The 18,060-nt window shown below is 39.5% G+C and overlaps 2 protein-coding genes across 2 annotated transcripts in view; one reads left to right on the top strand and one right to left on the bottom strand.

Moving 5' to 3' along the window:
• The window catches only part of iqgap2 (IQ motif containing GTPase activating protein 2), a 62,693-nt gene that overhangs the window by 6,984 nt on the left and 37,649 nt on the right, over positions 1-18,060 (bottom strand). The window contains exons 12-30 of the mRNA XM_066711958.1: positions 17,861-18,024; positions 17,437-17,597; positions 16,899-17,023; positions 16,271-16,434; positions 12,725-12,815; positions 12,234-12,401; positions 7,997-8,139; positions 7,630-7,800; positions 6,913-6,996; positions 6,241-6,312; positions 5,859-5,928; positions 5,074-5,282; positions 4,550-4,699; positions 3,791-3,954; positions 3,423-3,647; positions 2,550-2,690; positions 2,027-2,111; positions 1,433-1,665; positions 1,121-1,253 (exon numbers count right to left, since the gene is read on the bottom strand). Of these exons, the coding sequence (XP_066568055.1) occupies positions 1,121-1,253; positions 1,433-1,665; positions 2,027-2,111; positions 2,550-2,690; positions 3,423-3,647; positions 3,791-3,954; positions 4,550-4,699; positions 5,074-5,282; positions 5,859-5,928; positions 6,241-6,312; positions 6,913-6,996; positions 7,630-7,800; positions 7,997-8,139; positions 12,234-12,401; positions 12,725-12,815; positions 16,271-16,434; positions 16,899-17,023; positions 17,437-17,597; positions 17,861-18,024 (2,753 nt within the window). The remainder of the gene's footprint in view (positions 1-1,120; positions 1,254-1,432; positions 1,666-2,026; positions 2,112-2,549; positions 2,691-3,422; positions 3,648-3,790; positions 3,955-4,549; positions 4,700-5,073; positions 5,283-5,858; positions 5,929-6,240; positions 6,313-6,912; positions 6,997-7,629; positions 7,801-7,996; positions 8,140-12,233; positions 12,402-12,724; positions 12,816-16,270; positions 16,435-16,898; positions 17,024-17,436; positions 17,598-17,860; positions 18,025-18,060) is intronic.
• On the top strand, positions 13,148-17,374 carry f2rl2 (coagulation factor II (thrombin) receptor-like 2). The gene is made up of 2 exons (XM_066711959.1): positions 13,148-13,546; positions 14,781-17,374. Exons 1-2 carry the CDS (start codon positions 13,480-13,482, stop codon positions 15,782-15,784), a joined length of 1,071 nt encoding a protein of 356 aa, XP_066568056.1. The 5' UTR covers positions 13,148-13,479; the 3' UTR covers positions 15,785-17,374.

Below are 18,060 nucleotides of genomic sequence, written 5' to 3'. Positions count from 1 at the left end.
TCAGAGAAATAAGAAACAGCTTTGAACTGCACTTAAAGGTCTTCAATATGTGAACCAAGCTTTATGACCAAACATGAAGTGTGGGAAGCAAATGGTCCATCTTTGAATGTCTGCTGTTATATTTTACAGAGGGTCGGCACAGATATGCAGTCTTCTCTAAATGACCGGCCTCAGGGCAGTGAGAAAGTTCCCTTTGCGCTGTGTGTGGGGGCGGGGAGATGGGTGACTCATGCCAGGCAGACACAATTAAGACAAAAAAGGCAGCATTCCCACAGAAGATATTCATTAGCCTGTCGTGATTTTCAGAAGTCTGCTTATCATCAAAGCTCTCCTTTAATTGGTGCATATTTTCTTTAATTTTTTCTTACACATTACATTCCTTGTTCAATTAAAATAAATCACGATTCACCCATTCATCTTAAAAGTGCTGGAGTGAAAAGTGCCTAAATTATTCAAAATGATAAAAGGAAGTTCAGCTATGCAGAAGAATTGCCAAATAGAAAATATAATATAGCTTTATAAAGATAATACTACAATGGATAGAGCATTCTGTTATACACAACAGAAAAGAAGATTGATTAGAATACATAATTGTTTATAACATTAAACAATTATAGGGACTAATCTTTGTATACTATATACACATACATACACACATGTATATTTATATACACACACGATACACTTAGCATCTGACTTTGCGTCAGGCAGGGGTTCCCAAACCTATATTCAAAATAATGTTATTGTAGCATTAAAATCTGTTTCTCCTAAACAGGAAGTAAAAAAACAATGGTGTCGCATAAAACCATATATGGGTGTTTTTCAACTGTTTATCACAAAGGTCAAAGGCAAATTGAATATGACTATGGTTTTTGAACATGGGCCAGTTTCACAGATAGAGCTAGTTGGGCATCTGGATTTCAGGCTACACTTATTAGACAGTATTATGATTTACGATTCATTTCTTGGCAGACACCATTATCCGGGCGACATACAAGATATTATCAATATTAAAAGGATCTTTAGTCACTGACTGAAGACTACTATAAATCTTTATGGAACCAGGGTGGTTGTTCTACAGCCAGGTTTGGCGACTGTACAAGGACCCACCCAGTCTTACCGAATGAGTGTTGATGACTTCCTCTATTGAAATGTAAATGACAGGTTTGCTGAGAGTCACAATGTCGGAGTATTCATCAACATTGAACTTTTCCTCAGGTGAGGGGACATCACACGCTGCCTGGAAAAATTTCCTGAAAGACAATAAAAAACAAAACTAAAACAAACTTATCCTGATATTTGAGCAAAATTATCTTTGCAACATTATACTTTATGATAAGGTATTGAAACTGATATTGAAGAAATATATGTATATGTATATTTGAACAACTTAAACTACTTGGGCATATATGATCAGGGATGCTCACCCTACCTGAATTTCTGATAGGTCTGTGATATGTAGTTGTTCATGGAGGTCATGTGCGCATTGTCCCCCTCAAACAGCTTGTTGGCGGCTGAGTGCTGTAGCACCTTGGCCACCGAGCCCAGGTTCCTGCGCTGGTCTGTGTGCAGCTGTCCCCCAGCAGTGATGTCAATGATGTCGAAGCCATCGGGGGCAACGATGGCAGGGTTCATATAGCGGTAGTACAGCAGGTTCCCCACAATCTGCAACGACAGACGGACACAAACACAACCTCCACTTAACCCCAAGTCGTGCAATTGCTATGCACTTCCAATGCAGATCATACTGTTAGCAGAAGAGAATAGCAGGAAACATCAGGCACTTAATGCTAGAATAGACAGTGCTTCATCACGACTACAAATAAAGATACTGATGACTCCAACATAGCGGACAGAATACGTAGTACAACATAACTAAACAGCAAAACTAGTTTACACAGAAATAAAGTATAACTAATAAATAACAGATAAATGATTGCTTCACTATAGTAAGATTTCTTTAGGAGCATGTTCTTTTAAAAAAAATAAATAAATAAAAAATAAATAAAAAAAATAAAGCTGCTACCTTTAAAAGCTCATCTTCTGTTGCATCTGGGAATTTCTCATGCAGTGAATTCTTCAGAACTTTGGCTATGTATCTCATGCCATAACTACATGCAAACAGAGGAAATACAGGGATGCTTAAAAACATGAGGTAGATGTGCTTCTGAAACATAATGGTGAGGAGGAAGCTTAAAAAACAAAACATTAAAAACACTTATAAGATAATCATGAAATGACAGCACAAAAATAAAACTGATTCTATGGCAAGCTCTGCATCTAACATTAAGTATTTGCAAATATCACAACAAGTGCATAAGTCACACATAAAACATTTACCACAGAAATGGATAACAGCCCTGAAACAGGAATTACTTTTTTTGCATAACAGTTTATAGGCTTTAGCTTTTATTGAACATCAACACCCTCTGGTGGACACTACAGAGCGCTATTTGCACTGGCTTCCAGAACAGAAGCTTTGGGAAAGAATTGGATCTTCATTCTGGGTGTCCCTTGTACACTGAGCCAGTTTGTGGTCTCAGACTTACGGAATATTATCCAAGGAGGACACGATGGAGTTGAGCACTTTGTCCGTGGCAGTGCGCAGACTCCGGTTTGATACTTCCAGTTTAGCCCTCACTTCCTCGTGAGATAAGGCCTGTTCTGTTGTGACTTCATAAGGCAGTTTACTGAAAAAAATTTTTTTTTTATATATGAACATGAAGTACTTTGACAAAAACAGAAATAAAATAAAGTACATGAGCAATATGCCAAATATTGGCAGCAAGTCATTTGTTACGCAGCTCTTAACAGAACACCCTGCTACATGACATGACTACATTGGCTATGTTACAAAAAGGGCCAGATTCCCTGTAGCAAACTTACAAATACAATAACTCGCATCATTCATTTTTCTGGCACTGAAATTATTTAAAAGAACGTTGTACACACAACACAGATCTTAAGAATGTACACAACAGAAAATGGTCATTGTGAGAAAACAGGCTAATAATGTAATTGACTAACAGCTATAACAGCACTTCTGGATTTGAAACATTGTGCTGCAATAGCGACTCTGAAGAGCATGTCTCAAGCTGCTGCTGTGGTAGGGACTGCCTAATGGAGTGGTAAAATAAAAATTCAAGATTTAGGAATAACTTTTGTGAAACCTATTCATTAAGGAGTACACTAAATAAAGAGGAATTGTACCTATAGTATTTTTTAATTTTAAATATATTGTGACTATTTCATCCATAAGCTTTGAATATATTTAGTAATATAATAATCACAGATCACAGATGAAGTTGGCACATTTTCCATTCTGTAGTTCGACAGTGGGGAGAGGAAATGTTTGCCTCTGAGAGAACCACTATTATTAATGGAAAACTGCTTGTGGTTTTTGCCTAGAATAGTACACTGACCTTGCCTCTCCTGTGGCCGTTTCAAGTTGATTCACCCATGCCTTATACACATCCACTGGGTTGGTGTTTATGCCCAGGGATTTGTCTTCAATGATCTCTTTAACCACGGGAGCCAACAGCTGCCTCAGAGCGTTCTGACCTCGCGCCCCACGGTTAAAGCTGACCACCATCTTAATGACGGTGGGGTTGCCAGTGACAATGTCCTGTATCTGGTCCACCTTAGACCTGCATTATGGGGAGAAAAACAAAAACCAACAGAAGTCAGAAGATTAATGCTTTATATGACATCCATTGAACCTGTGGTCTCACAGTAGCGTTTGCAAAGACTGAAGTTTTATATAACAATGTTTTCTCTGCGCGATGCCTACTTTATCTCCTCCTCCAGAGCCGTTTTGAAGAGTTTCAGCAGCAGGTATTCTTCTCGCTGGTTAGAGGCATAGTTGTACAGTGTGAAAATGACCGTGTCCATGAACTTTGTGGACTTGTTCTGGGGCATTTGGAAGATCAACTTGGCCAAATATGTAGGATTGGTCTGCAAACGAAATTATAAAACAATTATAAAATATTCCCCCCCCCAAAAAATAGCACATTATTCTTGGTCACAGTAAAGCAGGAATAACCTTATTTGCTACATAAACTGTTATCCATAGGCCCTCAATATATCATTGGCACTGCAAGGCTTGACCCTTTGCAATCTGATTGCCTGCATTTCCTGCCACCCACTAAACAACACATGTTCGGCAGAGTCTACTAGAAAGAGCTGTACAGATAATATATATTTGTCTGGATTACAAATTAAGATAAACCAAAGGAATCCCAATAGGCATCTATTATTCTTGCGTTTCTGCTTGTACATGTTAGTCTTTCTTCATTCTAACATTTTACAGGAAATGTTTCACGCTGTGATCTCATAATAATCTGTCCCAGCTTGTACTGTGTAATCATCCGTATCCTTAGTCCAGAAAAGTCATTACTGTTGCAAAGTTACGCAAACTCTGGAAATAAAGACACAGATATTTTTGCAGATAATATACTATAAAAGATAGATATAATAGCAGATACTCTAATAGATCTTTTTCTTGTCCCAATTCTTGCAATACAAATCTGAAATGGGAGACAATCTTTACCTGAAGCAGATAGAAGAAATGTTGGTAAGCTTCCAGTTTCTTTCTCTTCTCCTTGCTCAGGCCTTTAATACCCTGCTTATCGCCCATGCCCATGTCGCCAACCTGCCCTTTGCTCTTCTTGTTTAACTTTTTGCTGTGAGACACAACATCCTGTTGTAACAATTAGAAAAAGATTGATGTTTTTTTGTGATTCCCCAATGGTGTTTCTATTCAGAGGTCTTTAGTTTTGGGTCAAACATCATGGTTGCACATCCCCTTTGCCTTCATTTAAAGTCTTCAGAAAAACTAACATCTGTGGTGGCTTTGTCAAATGAATACAAATAAATGTAAATGTGAAAGATGCACAGGATGTAAAATAAATACAAAATTAAATAAAACTGTTGTCGGAGAAATTCTTGGGCAATCTCATTTAATGGGGTTCAAGGTCAAAATTACACTATAGGCTTTTGCACAGAGCACCAACAGTGCTGCCCACCATAAGGCCTCACATCAGGCCTATACCCCAGAAGAGCTCTGACTCTGACCTGCAGGGTGATCCTGTTCTTCACCAAGAGCCCAATCTTAATGTCCATCAGATTGAGGTCTTTCTCCATCTGTTGGTTAGACCTGATCTTGGTGACGACCTCTTCTCGCAAGCGGGTCATGTCCAGCTCCTCCTGGAAGTCCAGGTTGCTTTGATCCAGCAGATGGACAAACTTGCGCACCACGTTGAGAGGAGGGTTTGAAGAGCCGGCTGTGGCGAGAGAAACACAGAACAGACACTGAACTGCATGCCAAGGTGTTAATTCATGCCAAGCAACAAAGACAGACTCCTGTAAGAGTGAAAGAACGTCCCTTTACGGGCCATTCTGTAGGTCGTGTTTACAGCAGGGCATCAAAAAACACTGAGGGTTACAGACCTTCCCTGTCCCCCTGAAATCTACAGGAGATAGACTTGAGTTTTTACGAATATGCCGGGTCTATCACCCACTGTTTTTAAAGGATGAAAACATTTAATTTGAAAAGAACCTGGAAGAAATGTATATGACCATTCCCCATTTCAGTGTTTTTCTCCTCATTAGGAGATTCTGGTGTGATTTCAAATGTCAAAATTACCATTAATCAGTGCAAGAATCCAAGTAAAGGGCAAAAGCATATTCAGATTATTAAAATAATTCCTAAATTGTTTAACTACTTTGAGGCTATATTAAATGCTTTTATTTATTTTCACAACAATCATGAGGTAGAATTACCCAACAATCCCAGCAAGTGTAAAATCAGTGTAAACATTCAATAAAAACCCTGATATTTCACAACATGAAGTACTCACTCAGTGTCCTGTAATCCTCTCTGGCTTTATTTGCCCTCAGGAAAGCTTGAATCTTAACAATTTCCTTTTCCTGGATAAATGAAAAATGAAAAGAATAAAGTAGTCACTTAGAGGTCTTTAAGTGATTGGCCTTCTGGTAGCTTTGAAAATCTCTTCAAAATATTCAAAAAAACTAAAATGGAAGGAAATATATTCTCATAGCTTGTTTATGTATGAATCACAATGAGTTTGTATCTGCTTGACATTAGACTGCAGTTCACAACCTCATCTTCATTGCTATATCTGTATCATAAATAGAGACTTGGATGTCCTTGGATATATATGTATAGTGTACCTAAACCTAACAATGCATAGATGAAAAAGCCAGATAACCTTCACTTACATGGTCTTTAAAATACTGAAGCCTTTGAGAATATCTTCGTTTTGCAGTCCACATTTTCACCCATGACTGAATCTAAAATGAAGACCAGAAACAAGCACCAATCCCATCAAAGCTCTCCATATGCCTCAGAACATATCCCTTCTCAAGCATGCCTTCAATGTGTGATGTTCATGTTCAAGTAACTATAAATGGCAAAGACTGTGAACCACACAGCTATCAATACTGACAATGATAATGCAGCACAGTGGAATCAAGACTCATCAGCATGAAAAGCAGGTGAACCCTTCTCTTTGCTCGGTAGATTCGAACATTAAGACTAGATCAGATCCTATCATGATTCCAACGTTTTAATGAGTTTTCATTTTTTTTCAATTTTGTAACTTTAAAATATTGTTTAACATGCACACAAACATACATGTCTGTATACAGTTTTATGTTGTTTTCACATCAGAAAAAGGGATTCAGTTAAAAGCAGTGATGCAGGTCCAAATGAGGTAAAACTATTTCGGCATGTATCACATAAAAGGGAGATTGTTCAGATAACCACAATGTAATCAATATCAGAGGAAGTCTAATATTCTAGCGACCGGAACACCAGAACTAAGTAATTTACATATTGTTGTGCATCTCTGGACTTACAGTATAATCGATGTCCTAAATATTATCAGTTACCTTGACGATGGCTGCCGCATTATCCTGCAGTACTTTCAGTCTGTCCTTGTAAGTCTTCCTCTGTTTATATCCTTTCCAAGAAGCCTGTACAGAAAGTAATTTTTTTAATGAAACCGACGTGATTTTTGTTCTTATAGATTTTCCCTCGAGATGTTAAACGCCAGGTTTCTCAAAATAGATGAATTCATTAGGTCACAAAATATAAGTACACAAATGCTTACGGAGACCTAGCATTTTCTCATCATGCCTCTGTGTGACAAGACCAAACAAATGGAATATGGTCTAAACTGATGTGGCAAGAAAGCAGCATTTTTCTGAACACATCTAAATATACAAAGTCAGATGCATTCTTCTAATTCACATCTACGGACAGAACTGGATTACAGAGATGATTACACTGGGGAAAATGGATTGAAAAATAAATTAAAATCAGGCTTTCCGTCACACGCAATTGTGTCCTTCCCTCCTCAAAGATGACAAATGTTAAATGGCCCACAGGTGAACAGGTACTCCAGTTTAAATCGCATTCCAAAATTATGAAGATGCAGAATAGCGAGATTTAGTGTCAGTTTACCCACATTTCTTTAAATAACCAGAGAATGCATTGCCTGAGCAACTGGGTTCAAGAAGTAAACCAGCAATAATGGTTAATAATCAGACTAGTCAAGACTAGAAGTGCAGAAAGCAGCAGTGCCAGTCCTGAGTGCGGGTTTGTACCTGCAGCCTGATGACTGTGGGCTCCTGTCTGCGGAGGTACTCCCGTCTCTTGCAGTGTGACGTCCTCACCAGGTAACCCCGGGCCCTGGCCTGCAGCTGAATGACGAGGTTCTCGTGAGCCAGCCACAGCTGCTCTCGGTTATAATCCGCAGTGATGCCCCCGATGATGCTCTAATGGAAGGATACATTGTTAATTGTATTGTTGTTTTGAAATAATATAAATTCACTGCTTGGCTGTATCTGCATTGTAAAATATTAATGGGATATAATTGCAAAACATCTTCACACAAGAAACAAAAACAACAAAACAAATGGAGAGAAAACCACCATCATTATAAATAGATTGCAGATAAGAGCAGGAACGTGCCTGTATTTCCTCCTTGGAAAGCTGAGTGTTATTTTGCACAAAGCCATCTGGCTCAGCCCACATATTCTCTCCGCTTTGCAAGTTGTAGAAGAAAGCAAATTTGTCCTTGATTTTGTGCTTCACCCAAACACTGCCGTTGCATCCTGTAAGAGACCAATTGAAAAAAATGATGTGCAAGAAACTGGGCAAAATTCACACTTACTGAAGGACATTATCTTGATTTAAATAAGGAAAAGTTGCATTCACTTTAAAAAGTTGGACAGCCGACATTGATGTTGGTGGGCCGCACTGTTGATGTCACAGTAACTTTGTCTGATTTTTAAAAGTAATATTTTAGGATAATGTTTAAAAAGAAAAAACATCATATAGAACAGCCATCATATTTTTATATTTATATCTATTATTAAAGTTGTGTACACAATAGATGCTACTTGCATTATTATCAAATACATTCCCTCTACACCTATTTCTCCTCTGCATCTTGCTAATTTCTTCCTTCCCACTAAATTCCTCTCCTTCACAGGAGATCTACTACAGTGAGGGAAAAAAGTATTTGATCCCCTGCTGATTTTGTACGTTTGCCCACTGACAAAGAAATGATCAGTCTATAATTTTAATGGTAGGTGTATTTTAACAGTGAGAGACAGAATAACAACAAAAAAATCCAGAAAAACGCATTTCCAAAAAGTAATACATTGATTTGCATGTTAATGATGGAAATAAGTATTTGACCCCTTCGACTTAGTACTTGGTGGCAAAACCCTTGAGGGATTTTGTCCCACTCCTCTTTGCAGATCCTCTCCAAGTCATTAAGGTTTTGAGGCTGATGTTTTCTAACTCGAACCTTCAGCTCCCTCCACAGATTTTCTATGGGATTAAGGTCTGGAGACTGGCTAGGCCACTCCAGGACCTTAATGTGCTGCTTCTTGAGCCACTCCTTTGTTGCCTTGGCTGTGCGTTTTGGGTCATTGTCATGCTGGAATACCCATCCACAACCCATTTTCAATGCCCTGGCTGAGGGAAGGAAGTTCTCACCCAAGATTTTACGGTACATGGCCCCGTCCATTGTCCCTTTGATGTGGTGCAGTTGTCCTGTCCCCTTAGCAGAAAAACACCCCCAAAGCATAATGTTTCCACCTCCATGTTTGACGGTGGGGATGGTGTTCTTGGGGTCATTCCTCCTCCTCCAAACACGGCGAGTTGAGTTGATGCCAAAGAGCTCGATTTTGGTCTCATCTGACCACAACACTTTCACCCAGTTCTCCTCGGAATAATTCAGATGTTCATTGGCAAACTTCAGACGGGCCTGTATGTGCTTTCTTGAGCAGGGGGACCTTGCAGGCGCTGCAGGATTTCAGTCCTTCACGGGGTAGTGTGTTACCAATTGTTTTCTTGGTGACTATGGTCCCAGCTGCCTTGAGATCATTAACAAGATCCTACCGTGTATTTCTGGGCTGATTCCTCACCGTTCTCATGATCATTGAAACTCCACGAGGTGAGATCTTGCATGGAGCCCCAGACCGAGGGAGACTGACAGTTATTTGTCACCTTCTCACCAAGCTGCTTGGCAATGGTCTTGTAGCCCATTCCAGCCTTGTGTAGGTCTACAATCTTGTCCCTGACATCCTTGGACAGCTCTTTGGTCTTGGCCATGGTGGAGAGTTTGGAATCTGATTGATTGATTGCTTCTGTGGACAGGTGTCTTTTATACAGGTAACGAGCTGAGATTAGGCGCACTCCCTTTAAGTGAGTGCGCCTAATCTCAGCTCGTTGCCTGTATAAAAGACACCTGGGAGCCAGAAATCTTGCTGATTGATAGGGGATCAAATACTTATTTTCCTCATTAACATGCAAATCAATTTATAACTTTTTTGAAATGCGTTTTTCTGGATTTTGTTGTTGTTATTCTCTCACTGTTAAAATACACCTACCATTAAAATTATAGACTGATCATTTCTTTGTCAGTGGGCAAACGTACAAAATCAGCAGGGGATCAAATCATTTTTTCCCTCACTGTACCTACTTAACCCCAATCCCCACATTGTCCCACTGCAACTAATTTCCCCCCCGATATGTTTCATTTTTCTCACTACTTTCTGGATTTTACCTTTCTGATTTCAATGCCAACATCTCCCCTATCCTTAAGAAACCTCCCCCCACATCCTTCCAAATCTCTCATTCAGTCTAAAACTGTGGAAGGTGCAGTGATTGCCTTTCATCTCTGAACACTTTCTGCCCGATCCACTTCAATCTGGTTTCAATCCTGGTGTCAAATGGTCTACATTCTCCTCTCTATTTGCTCAGATTTGGGAGTCTCCGGCACTGCCCTTGCCTGCTTGAGCCCCCATTTTTCTGACCTCTCCTCCCAGCCTTTTCTGGCCTACTAGAGTAGTTTGAAAATGGGAAAAAAGACAGCAACATACACTAGCATTCAAAAGTTTGGGGTCACTTAGAAAAGTCCTTGTTTTCGAAAGAAAAGCACATTTTTTGTCCATTAAAATAACTTAAAATTGATTAGAAATATAGTGTAGACGTTGTTAATGTTGTAAATGATTATTGTAGCTGGAAATGGCTGATTTGTAATGGAATATCTACATAGGCGTACAGAGGCCCATTATCAGCAACCATCAGTCCTGTGTTCCAATGGCATGTTGTGTTTGCTAATCCAAGTTTATCATTTTAAAAGGCTAATTGACCATTAGAAATCCCTTTTGCAAGTATGTTAGCACAGCTGAAAACTGTTGTGCTGATTAAAGAAGCAATAAAACTGGCCTTCTTTAGACTAGTTGAGTATCTGGAGCATCAGCAATTGTGGGTTCGATTACAGGCTCAAAATGGCCAGAAACAAAGAACTTTCTGCTGAAACTCGTCAGTCTATTCTTTTTCTGAGAAATGAAGGCTATTCCATGCGAGAAATTTCCAAGAAACTGAAGATTTCGTACAACGCTGTGTACTACTCCCTTAAGAGAACAGTGCAAACTGTCTCTAACCAGAATAGAAAGAGGATGGGAGGCCCCGGTGCACAACTGAGCAAGAGGACAAATACTTTAGAGTGTTTGAGAAACAGACGCCTCACAGGTCCTCAACTGGCAGCTTCATTAAATAGTACCTGCAAAACACCAGTCTCAGCGTCAACAGTGAAGAGGCGACTCCGGGATGCTGGCCTTCTAGGCAGAGTTGCAAAGAAAAAGCCATATCTCAGACTGGCCAATAAAAAAAGATTAAGATGGGCAAAAAGAACACAGATACTGGACAGAGGAAGATTGGAATAAAGTGTTATGGACAGACAAATCTAAGTCTGAGGTGTTGGATCACAAAGAACATTTGTGAGACGCAGACCAAATGAAAAGATGCTGGAGGAGGGCTTGACGCCATCTGTCAAGCATGGTGGAGGCAATGTGATGGTCTGGGGGTGCTTTGGTGGTGGTAAAGTGGGAGATTTGAACAGGATAAAAGGGATCTTGAAGAAGGAAGGCTATCACTCCATTTTGCAATGCCATGCCATACCCTGTGGATGGTGCTTGATTGAAGCCAATTTAATCCTACAACAGAACAGTGGCCCAAAGCACAGCTCCAAACTATGCAAAAACTATTTAGGGAAGAATCAGTCAGCTGGTATTCTGTCTATAATGGAGTGGCCAGCACAGTCTTTGGATTTCAACCCTATTGAGCTGTTGTGGGAGCAGCTTGACCGTATGGTACGTAAGAAGTGCCCATCAAGCCAGTCCAACTTGTGGGAGGTGCTTCAGGAAGCATGCGGTGAAATCTCTTCAGATTACCCCAACAAATTGACAGCTAGAATGCCAAAGGTCTGCAAGGCTGTAATTGCTGCAAATGGAGGATTCTTTGACAAAAACAAAGTTTGAAGAACACAATTATTTAAATTAAAAATCATTATTTCTAACCTTGTCAGTGACTATTTCCTATTCATTTTGCTATATTTCCTATTCAAACTCATTTCATGTATGTTTTCATGGAAAACAAGGACATTACTAACTGACCCCAAACTTTTGAACGGTAGTGTATATGCACATATAGTAAACATGTAGCTGTACATCATACCTAATATCAAAGGCTAGTATATTATAGTGCCATTAGTTACTGAACTAAGCTTTTACCGAGACTTTGTGAACCAACTTATTGGGCAACTGATTGCTTCTGAACTAGGCCTCAAGCTGAGCACCAGGGCTGTTTTATGGTTTTCTCTATGATTATTGTGAAAACATAACTTCTCTACCTTCTCCAGTGTTTTGGGTCTGTTTCTCTGACAGGTTGTTAAAGTAAGTGTCTGCACACTCTGGCTGCACGCCCCGGAGGCCGGCGTCGGGTCTTGTCAGTGCTGTCAACGTCTTCTGCACGTCTCCCCCCGCTACCTCACGATTAATATCTGCTATTGCAGCAGCCACTAGAAAACACAATATCTTTTACTTAACATTAAACGGAGCTACTCATACATTAGTACTTTACAGTCAATAATATTTTAAAGAATAGTTGAGGAATAATAAAGAAAAATTATGACATATGAAAGTTTTGTTTTTGCATTCCAGCCTTCAGATCCTAGGAAATAAAATTTAAATCAAGAAGGGGCATCTTATGTCATGAAAATATTTACTTGAAGTGCAGGGGATTCATTAATACATCCCCAAAAACAAAAACAACTTTTCATCAGCTCAAGATACCAATTTCACAACAGCTAAGGGCAGGTTTCTCTCAATGCCACATCCATACATTTAATGGCCTCTTCTTCGTTCCTGTTGGCACAGTGAATCCCGTCCTGGATCTGGTCCAGCCACAGCTCAGCCGAGCCATCTCCAGAACTCTACAATCACAATACAGCACAGAGGTATCAGTCAGAACCAGCACATTCAACTGCCTGTTGTTTACTTCTAAAATCATCAGGTTGTGCAATCTGATCTGTGTGGGCTGGCCCAAATCTGAACTATAGATAAAGAACTATAGATAAAAAGCATTGCTATTACACAAAAGATTACTTCAATTACAAACAAGCTAAATTGAAAAATACACTTACAAGTACAATTCAATGAATAGCAAGTTAGATTTAGGCAATAATAAACTATTAGGATATTTCTCTTTGAGCTTTTGACATGACTTAAGATATATTTTCCTTCAGTGTTCCATTTTAGTTCAATTCCTAAGGACTTGTTTTTGGCACAGCTTTCTTCAACTTTTTTTTTTCCTCGCCCTAATCTCCACCCACATGTTGGTTAAGGTTCAGTGGCAAACCAGCCTGACACACATAAAAGGAATTCAGCTGCTGACAAACTCCCAGGAAGTAGCTCGGCCAGCCTTGGAGTAGATAAGGAAAACAGCTCTGTTTGTTTCATGCTCACACTTTAATGGACATTACTGTATATGAAGATGAAGGCACCACAACGCATTCATAGAATCAAAAAATATACATTGACCTTCTTATCCAGATAAAGAAGGACCAAGCAACAAAGTGCTGTAAACGGAAAATAGAGATGAAAAAACACCTGATTTTACCAGTGCTCATATTAATATTCCTGGGATCTGCTTCACCACAGAGAGGTAAGCTGTATACATGTTTAAGGAAGTCAGATAAGTAAGAGACAACAAAATAAATGGCAAAAAAACATGATTTCTATTAGAGGGACACATTACTTTGAAGGCTGTGGGCTTGATAGTTGGATATTCTAAATGTATAACTTTAGAAGTATATATTATATCTCAAGACAAGGCACTATATTAGGAATGTTACAGCTTAGTTCAAGAAATGTTTCCATCAAAAACTAGGTCATTTCTGAACCCTCGAGAACTTAGTAGATTACAGCTGCTAATATTTAATCTGCTGTATGAAGTTAAATCCTCGAAGATGAAGCCATCATTAAATTATTGCATGTTTGTGTGCATACTGACCATGAACACTTTAATTGAATAACTACATTTTTATATTTTGTCTTACGTTTACATATTTGCTTTCCAAAGTCAATTTAAATCAAGCCCACTGATTTACTAGAAGTAAAATTGGATATCATTATCCTCATTAATAATAATAACAACAACAACATACAAATACATAAAATACATTTAAACCTGCCACCATTATTATTCATTTAATAGATTACTAAATATCGGATAAATAGATTACAGAGTTGCAGTCTGACAAGTACTGGTATTTCTCATAAGTATAGTTTAATATGTATTTAAATGAAATGGGGAATAACTGTCAATGAATCCTTGTTTTGAAGGATTATCTTTTCCTTATTAATATGATTATATTTATCCTTTTCAATCGCTATATACAGTAACTCTACATATATACATTTACAACAAGTATTCACACCTTAATTAATAATTATGCTGTGATTCATTAAACTATATTTATTTTTAATTTTTATATATATATTTATTCAACACTCATTCAGCCTAGAGAAAACTATACAAGATTCCACTTGGCTTATTAGGTGTGTAAATATTTGACACTACATGGAGTGATGAAGCTTGGGTGTGATTCTTCGGTGGTAAATGTTTTACAGGTAGTAAGTCACATACACCTTATCACCACTAGAATAATCATGCTTTCAAAAAAGCATTACCTGTGTTCCCAGAACAGGAAAAGGCTCAAGGCCAAGTGAGAATAATCTGCCACGGGACTGTACGAATCATTTGCTCAGCATTTCTTTTCATATTTTCTAACAGTTTTGCATTCTGAACATTTGAATGATTCTAAAATTCTTTATGATTCTTATTGAAAACTGTATTAACAAAAATCTTGTATTATTCTCATTGCTACGATCAACAGACAGGCCAGACCCCCAGAGAAATGGCAGTAGTTTTCCTCGTCCCAAAACATTTCCTATGCTGGCCAGAATTGGAAACCACTCATCTCCTAAGGTTGATGTCTATGTCATCGAGTACTTCACTGGTCACCTGAGCACTCGGATTATTCCGGTCATCTCCCTCTTCACTATAGCAGTGGGAATTCCATCAAACATTTTGATTTTGTGGGTGCTAATATTCAAAACGAAGAAGTACTCCATAGCCATCCTGTACATTGGCCTGGCTCTGTCCGACCTGCTGTTCTTAGTCATGCTCAGTTTTAAAGTGCACTACCACTTAAATGACAACAACTGGATATTAGGAGAAGCAATGTGCAAAATGGTGACTGCCGCTTTTTATGGAAACCTTTACTGTTCAATTTACATCATCATGTGCATCGGCGTTAAGAGATGCATGGCCATCGTGTTTCCCTTCGCCTACAGGACCCTGCCCAAAAGAAGATGCACTATATTGAGCTGTATCCTGGTTTGGATCACTGTCACCTGTGCTATGCTGCCCCAGTTCATGATCAAACAAAGCTACCCTCTCTCTCTACTAGAGATCACCACTTGTCATGACGTGCTCCCTCTCATGGACCTACCAAAAGCCTACCTGTTTTACTACTTGTGCATGACCCTTGTGGGCTTTTTTATACCCTTCCTTGTCACTACACTCTGCTACATTTCCATAGTCTGGCAGTTGGACAGGTCTGACCACGAAAGGATTTACTACGTTAGAATGTGCGTCTTGGTTTTAATAATTTTCACGCTTTGCTTTATGCCAAGCAATGTCATCCTTTTCATTCACTATGTCAAACTGTACACCTCCAATGAAGGGAACTTCTACAGTTATCACAGTGCGGCAGTCTGTTTGTGCAGCCTACATAGCTGTCTGGATCCTTTCCTCTTTGTGTTCATGTCAAGAACCTCAGGCTACAAGCACAAGCGCATTTCATTCAATGGGAACAATCTAAGCCTCTCTACCTAAGAGCTCTGCAAATCAATGGCCAGGAACATCTTTAAAATAATTCCAAAGGAGAACGGAAAATAGATAACATTTTACTTGAGCTACAGGGTCTCCGACAAACAATTCACAAGGTTGTTTATGCTTTATTGAATGGATTTTGTTTCTATAAAAATCATGATGACCCGACACCGATTTGTTTTTTCTTAAACCCTAGCATGGAAAGTTAAATGTATCTGCTTTTCATATTATATTCTGTTTGGAATCTGGGGGGATAAACACCTTTCTGTTATGAATAAATGTTGTGCATTTGAAAGAAATTTGACCTGCCAGTTAATTTCCCATTTCACATCACCTTCTGATAGTACAGGTCTCCACTGCCATACACCCCTGTATCTTTCACATGGCCTTTTCTATACTTCATGGTGGGCTGCAACAATATTTTAAACTAACTTCTTCTGCACAAATATTCTCCACAGTTGTTACTCTGTAGATCTCCCCTGGTATTACCTCACATATGTCCGCTTTAGTTTGCTGTAGAACATCATGATAGTGCCTGGCTGTCGGGGGATTCACTCCCTGTAGTTTGGCTGTAGGCATCAGTAACGCTTCCAGAGTCTTTTCAGGGTCCCCAGAATCAAGAGCCTCATTTATCAGACCAATAGCAATGATTCCTAGGAGAAAAAAAAAAAAAAAAATCAGAATTAAAATCTCTCTGCTGTGAAAAAGACCTGCAAGCCAAGTTCGTATTGACGTTCCTTTAGAGTGTGCCCTGTGGAATAGCATGTCTAATAATGCATTAGTTATTCTTATGTGGAAAAAGATGGCTGGATTTCCAATTTTCTCTCTTGAGACAAAGTAGCCTTTGATATAGAAAGGTCTGACATATTTCAGGGCAGTTGGGAGAAAATACTAAAGACATTATAGGTTTTAACAGAAATATAATGCAGTGCCACTAGCATTGATACTGAAAGTCCCTTCATTATAGTACCCCACGTGGTCTCAAATGACCAGTAATTATTTTATTCATTGTAAGCATTGACAAAGTTTAATACACCTTAAAGACCAATTGTTTATTGACTAATTTCCTAACAAAGTATCTTTAGCAGAGAGATTTCCTTAAAATAAAAACACCTACTTTCATGCTCCTCGTGGACCTGGGTGTTGATGGCATCGATGCATTTCTGGATGTCATTCCAGGTCAGAAACTCTTGTCCCTGAGCAGCTGCTTCAGCCTTGAGAGAGATCAGCATCTCGGCATACCTGCCACATAGACATTATTTTAACCATTTGTATTTGGCCGTCACTTACATGATTTCTTTCGGAGGGTTAAACCTCCAGTACTATTAAGGAACACTGTGTTCTGACATGAGAGGGAAACACAAAGTACCACCAAAGCTACGGCACAGAGACGTTGATATAACATTGCCATCTACTGGTATATCTAGGTAATTTATTGTTGGTTTAATGCAGTTTCTCCAATGTATGCTTATTGTACTTTGTACTGATTGTATTTCTGCACTTTATAATGTTTTGAAAATGTTCTCATGTAAACTGTAAGTCACCCTGGATAAGGGTGTCCAATAATGAATCAATAAAAGAATGAAGTCAGTACTGATGTAACGAATGTGGTAGCTGGGGGCAAGGGACATGGATACGGGGGCAGGGGTGCGCACCTCTGCAGGCTGTCAGGGTCCATGTTGCTGAAGCCCATGGGCGAGTCGCTGAGCTGCTCGATTACTCCCTGCGAGTCCCTGCTGTCCAGCACCTGGTTCAATACAGCCACGGCTGACAGCATCTCCACAGCGACCGAGAGCTCCTCATGTCCCAGGTCCGCCTGTACCAAGCCACATCACACAGAACAGGTCACCCATACACTGCTCAAATAAAAACCTAACCGTAATACCTCTGTCAGTGCTGTACTGAGATGTGTGGTTTATATTACTTTAACAAAGGGGTGTGATTTGCTTGCACTCATGCGGTGTATCAATATGCACAATCTGCACGTGTGCTTAACTCCTCAGCTGTGGCTCAGTGGTTGTTCAGGTAGCAGTGCAGGGTCAGGTGCTCAGTAATGTGGAGGACTGAGTGTGGGCTTACACCAGGGCTCTGTTTCTGCAAGTTGAACAGCTCTGACTGATAGAGGTCGGCCGCCGACTCGTACACGATGGGGAGCTGCGCTGCAGGGTTCTGGAGTTCAGCGACGGTGTGGGGGGGGCTGCCTCTGCGGATCGCAGTGTTGATCGCAGCAACAGACTCCAGTTCTGTGAAGGTGTCAGATAAATCACAATCAAAATCAG

Source organism: Amia ocellicauda, chromosome 8 (assembly GCF_036373705.1).
Source record: "Amia ocellicauda isolate fAmiCal2 chromosome 8, fAmiCal2.hap1, whole genome shotgun sequence".
NCBI lineage: Eukaryota > Metazoa > Chordata > Actinopteri > Amiiformes > Amiidae > Amia > Amia ocellicauda.
Note: the sequence above shows the minus strand (reverse complement) of the source record. Positions and strands in the feature narration are given on the sequence as shown.

What these genes read in the sequence shown, in the direction of transcription:
- f2rl2 (XM_066711959.1), top strand. Translation starts at nt 13,480, where the DNA reads ATGAAAAAACACCTGATTTTACCAGTGCTCATATTAATATTCCTGGGA. An exon ending in ATCTGCTTCACCACAGAGAG is followed by an intron (nt 13,547 to 14,780) that starts GTAAGCTGTATA and finishes TACGATCAACAG; the next exon opens with ACAGGCCAGACCCCCAGAGA.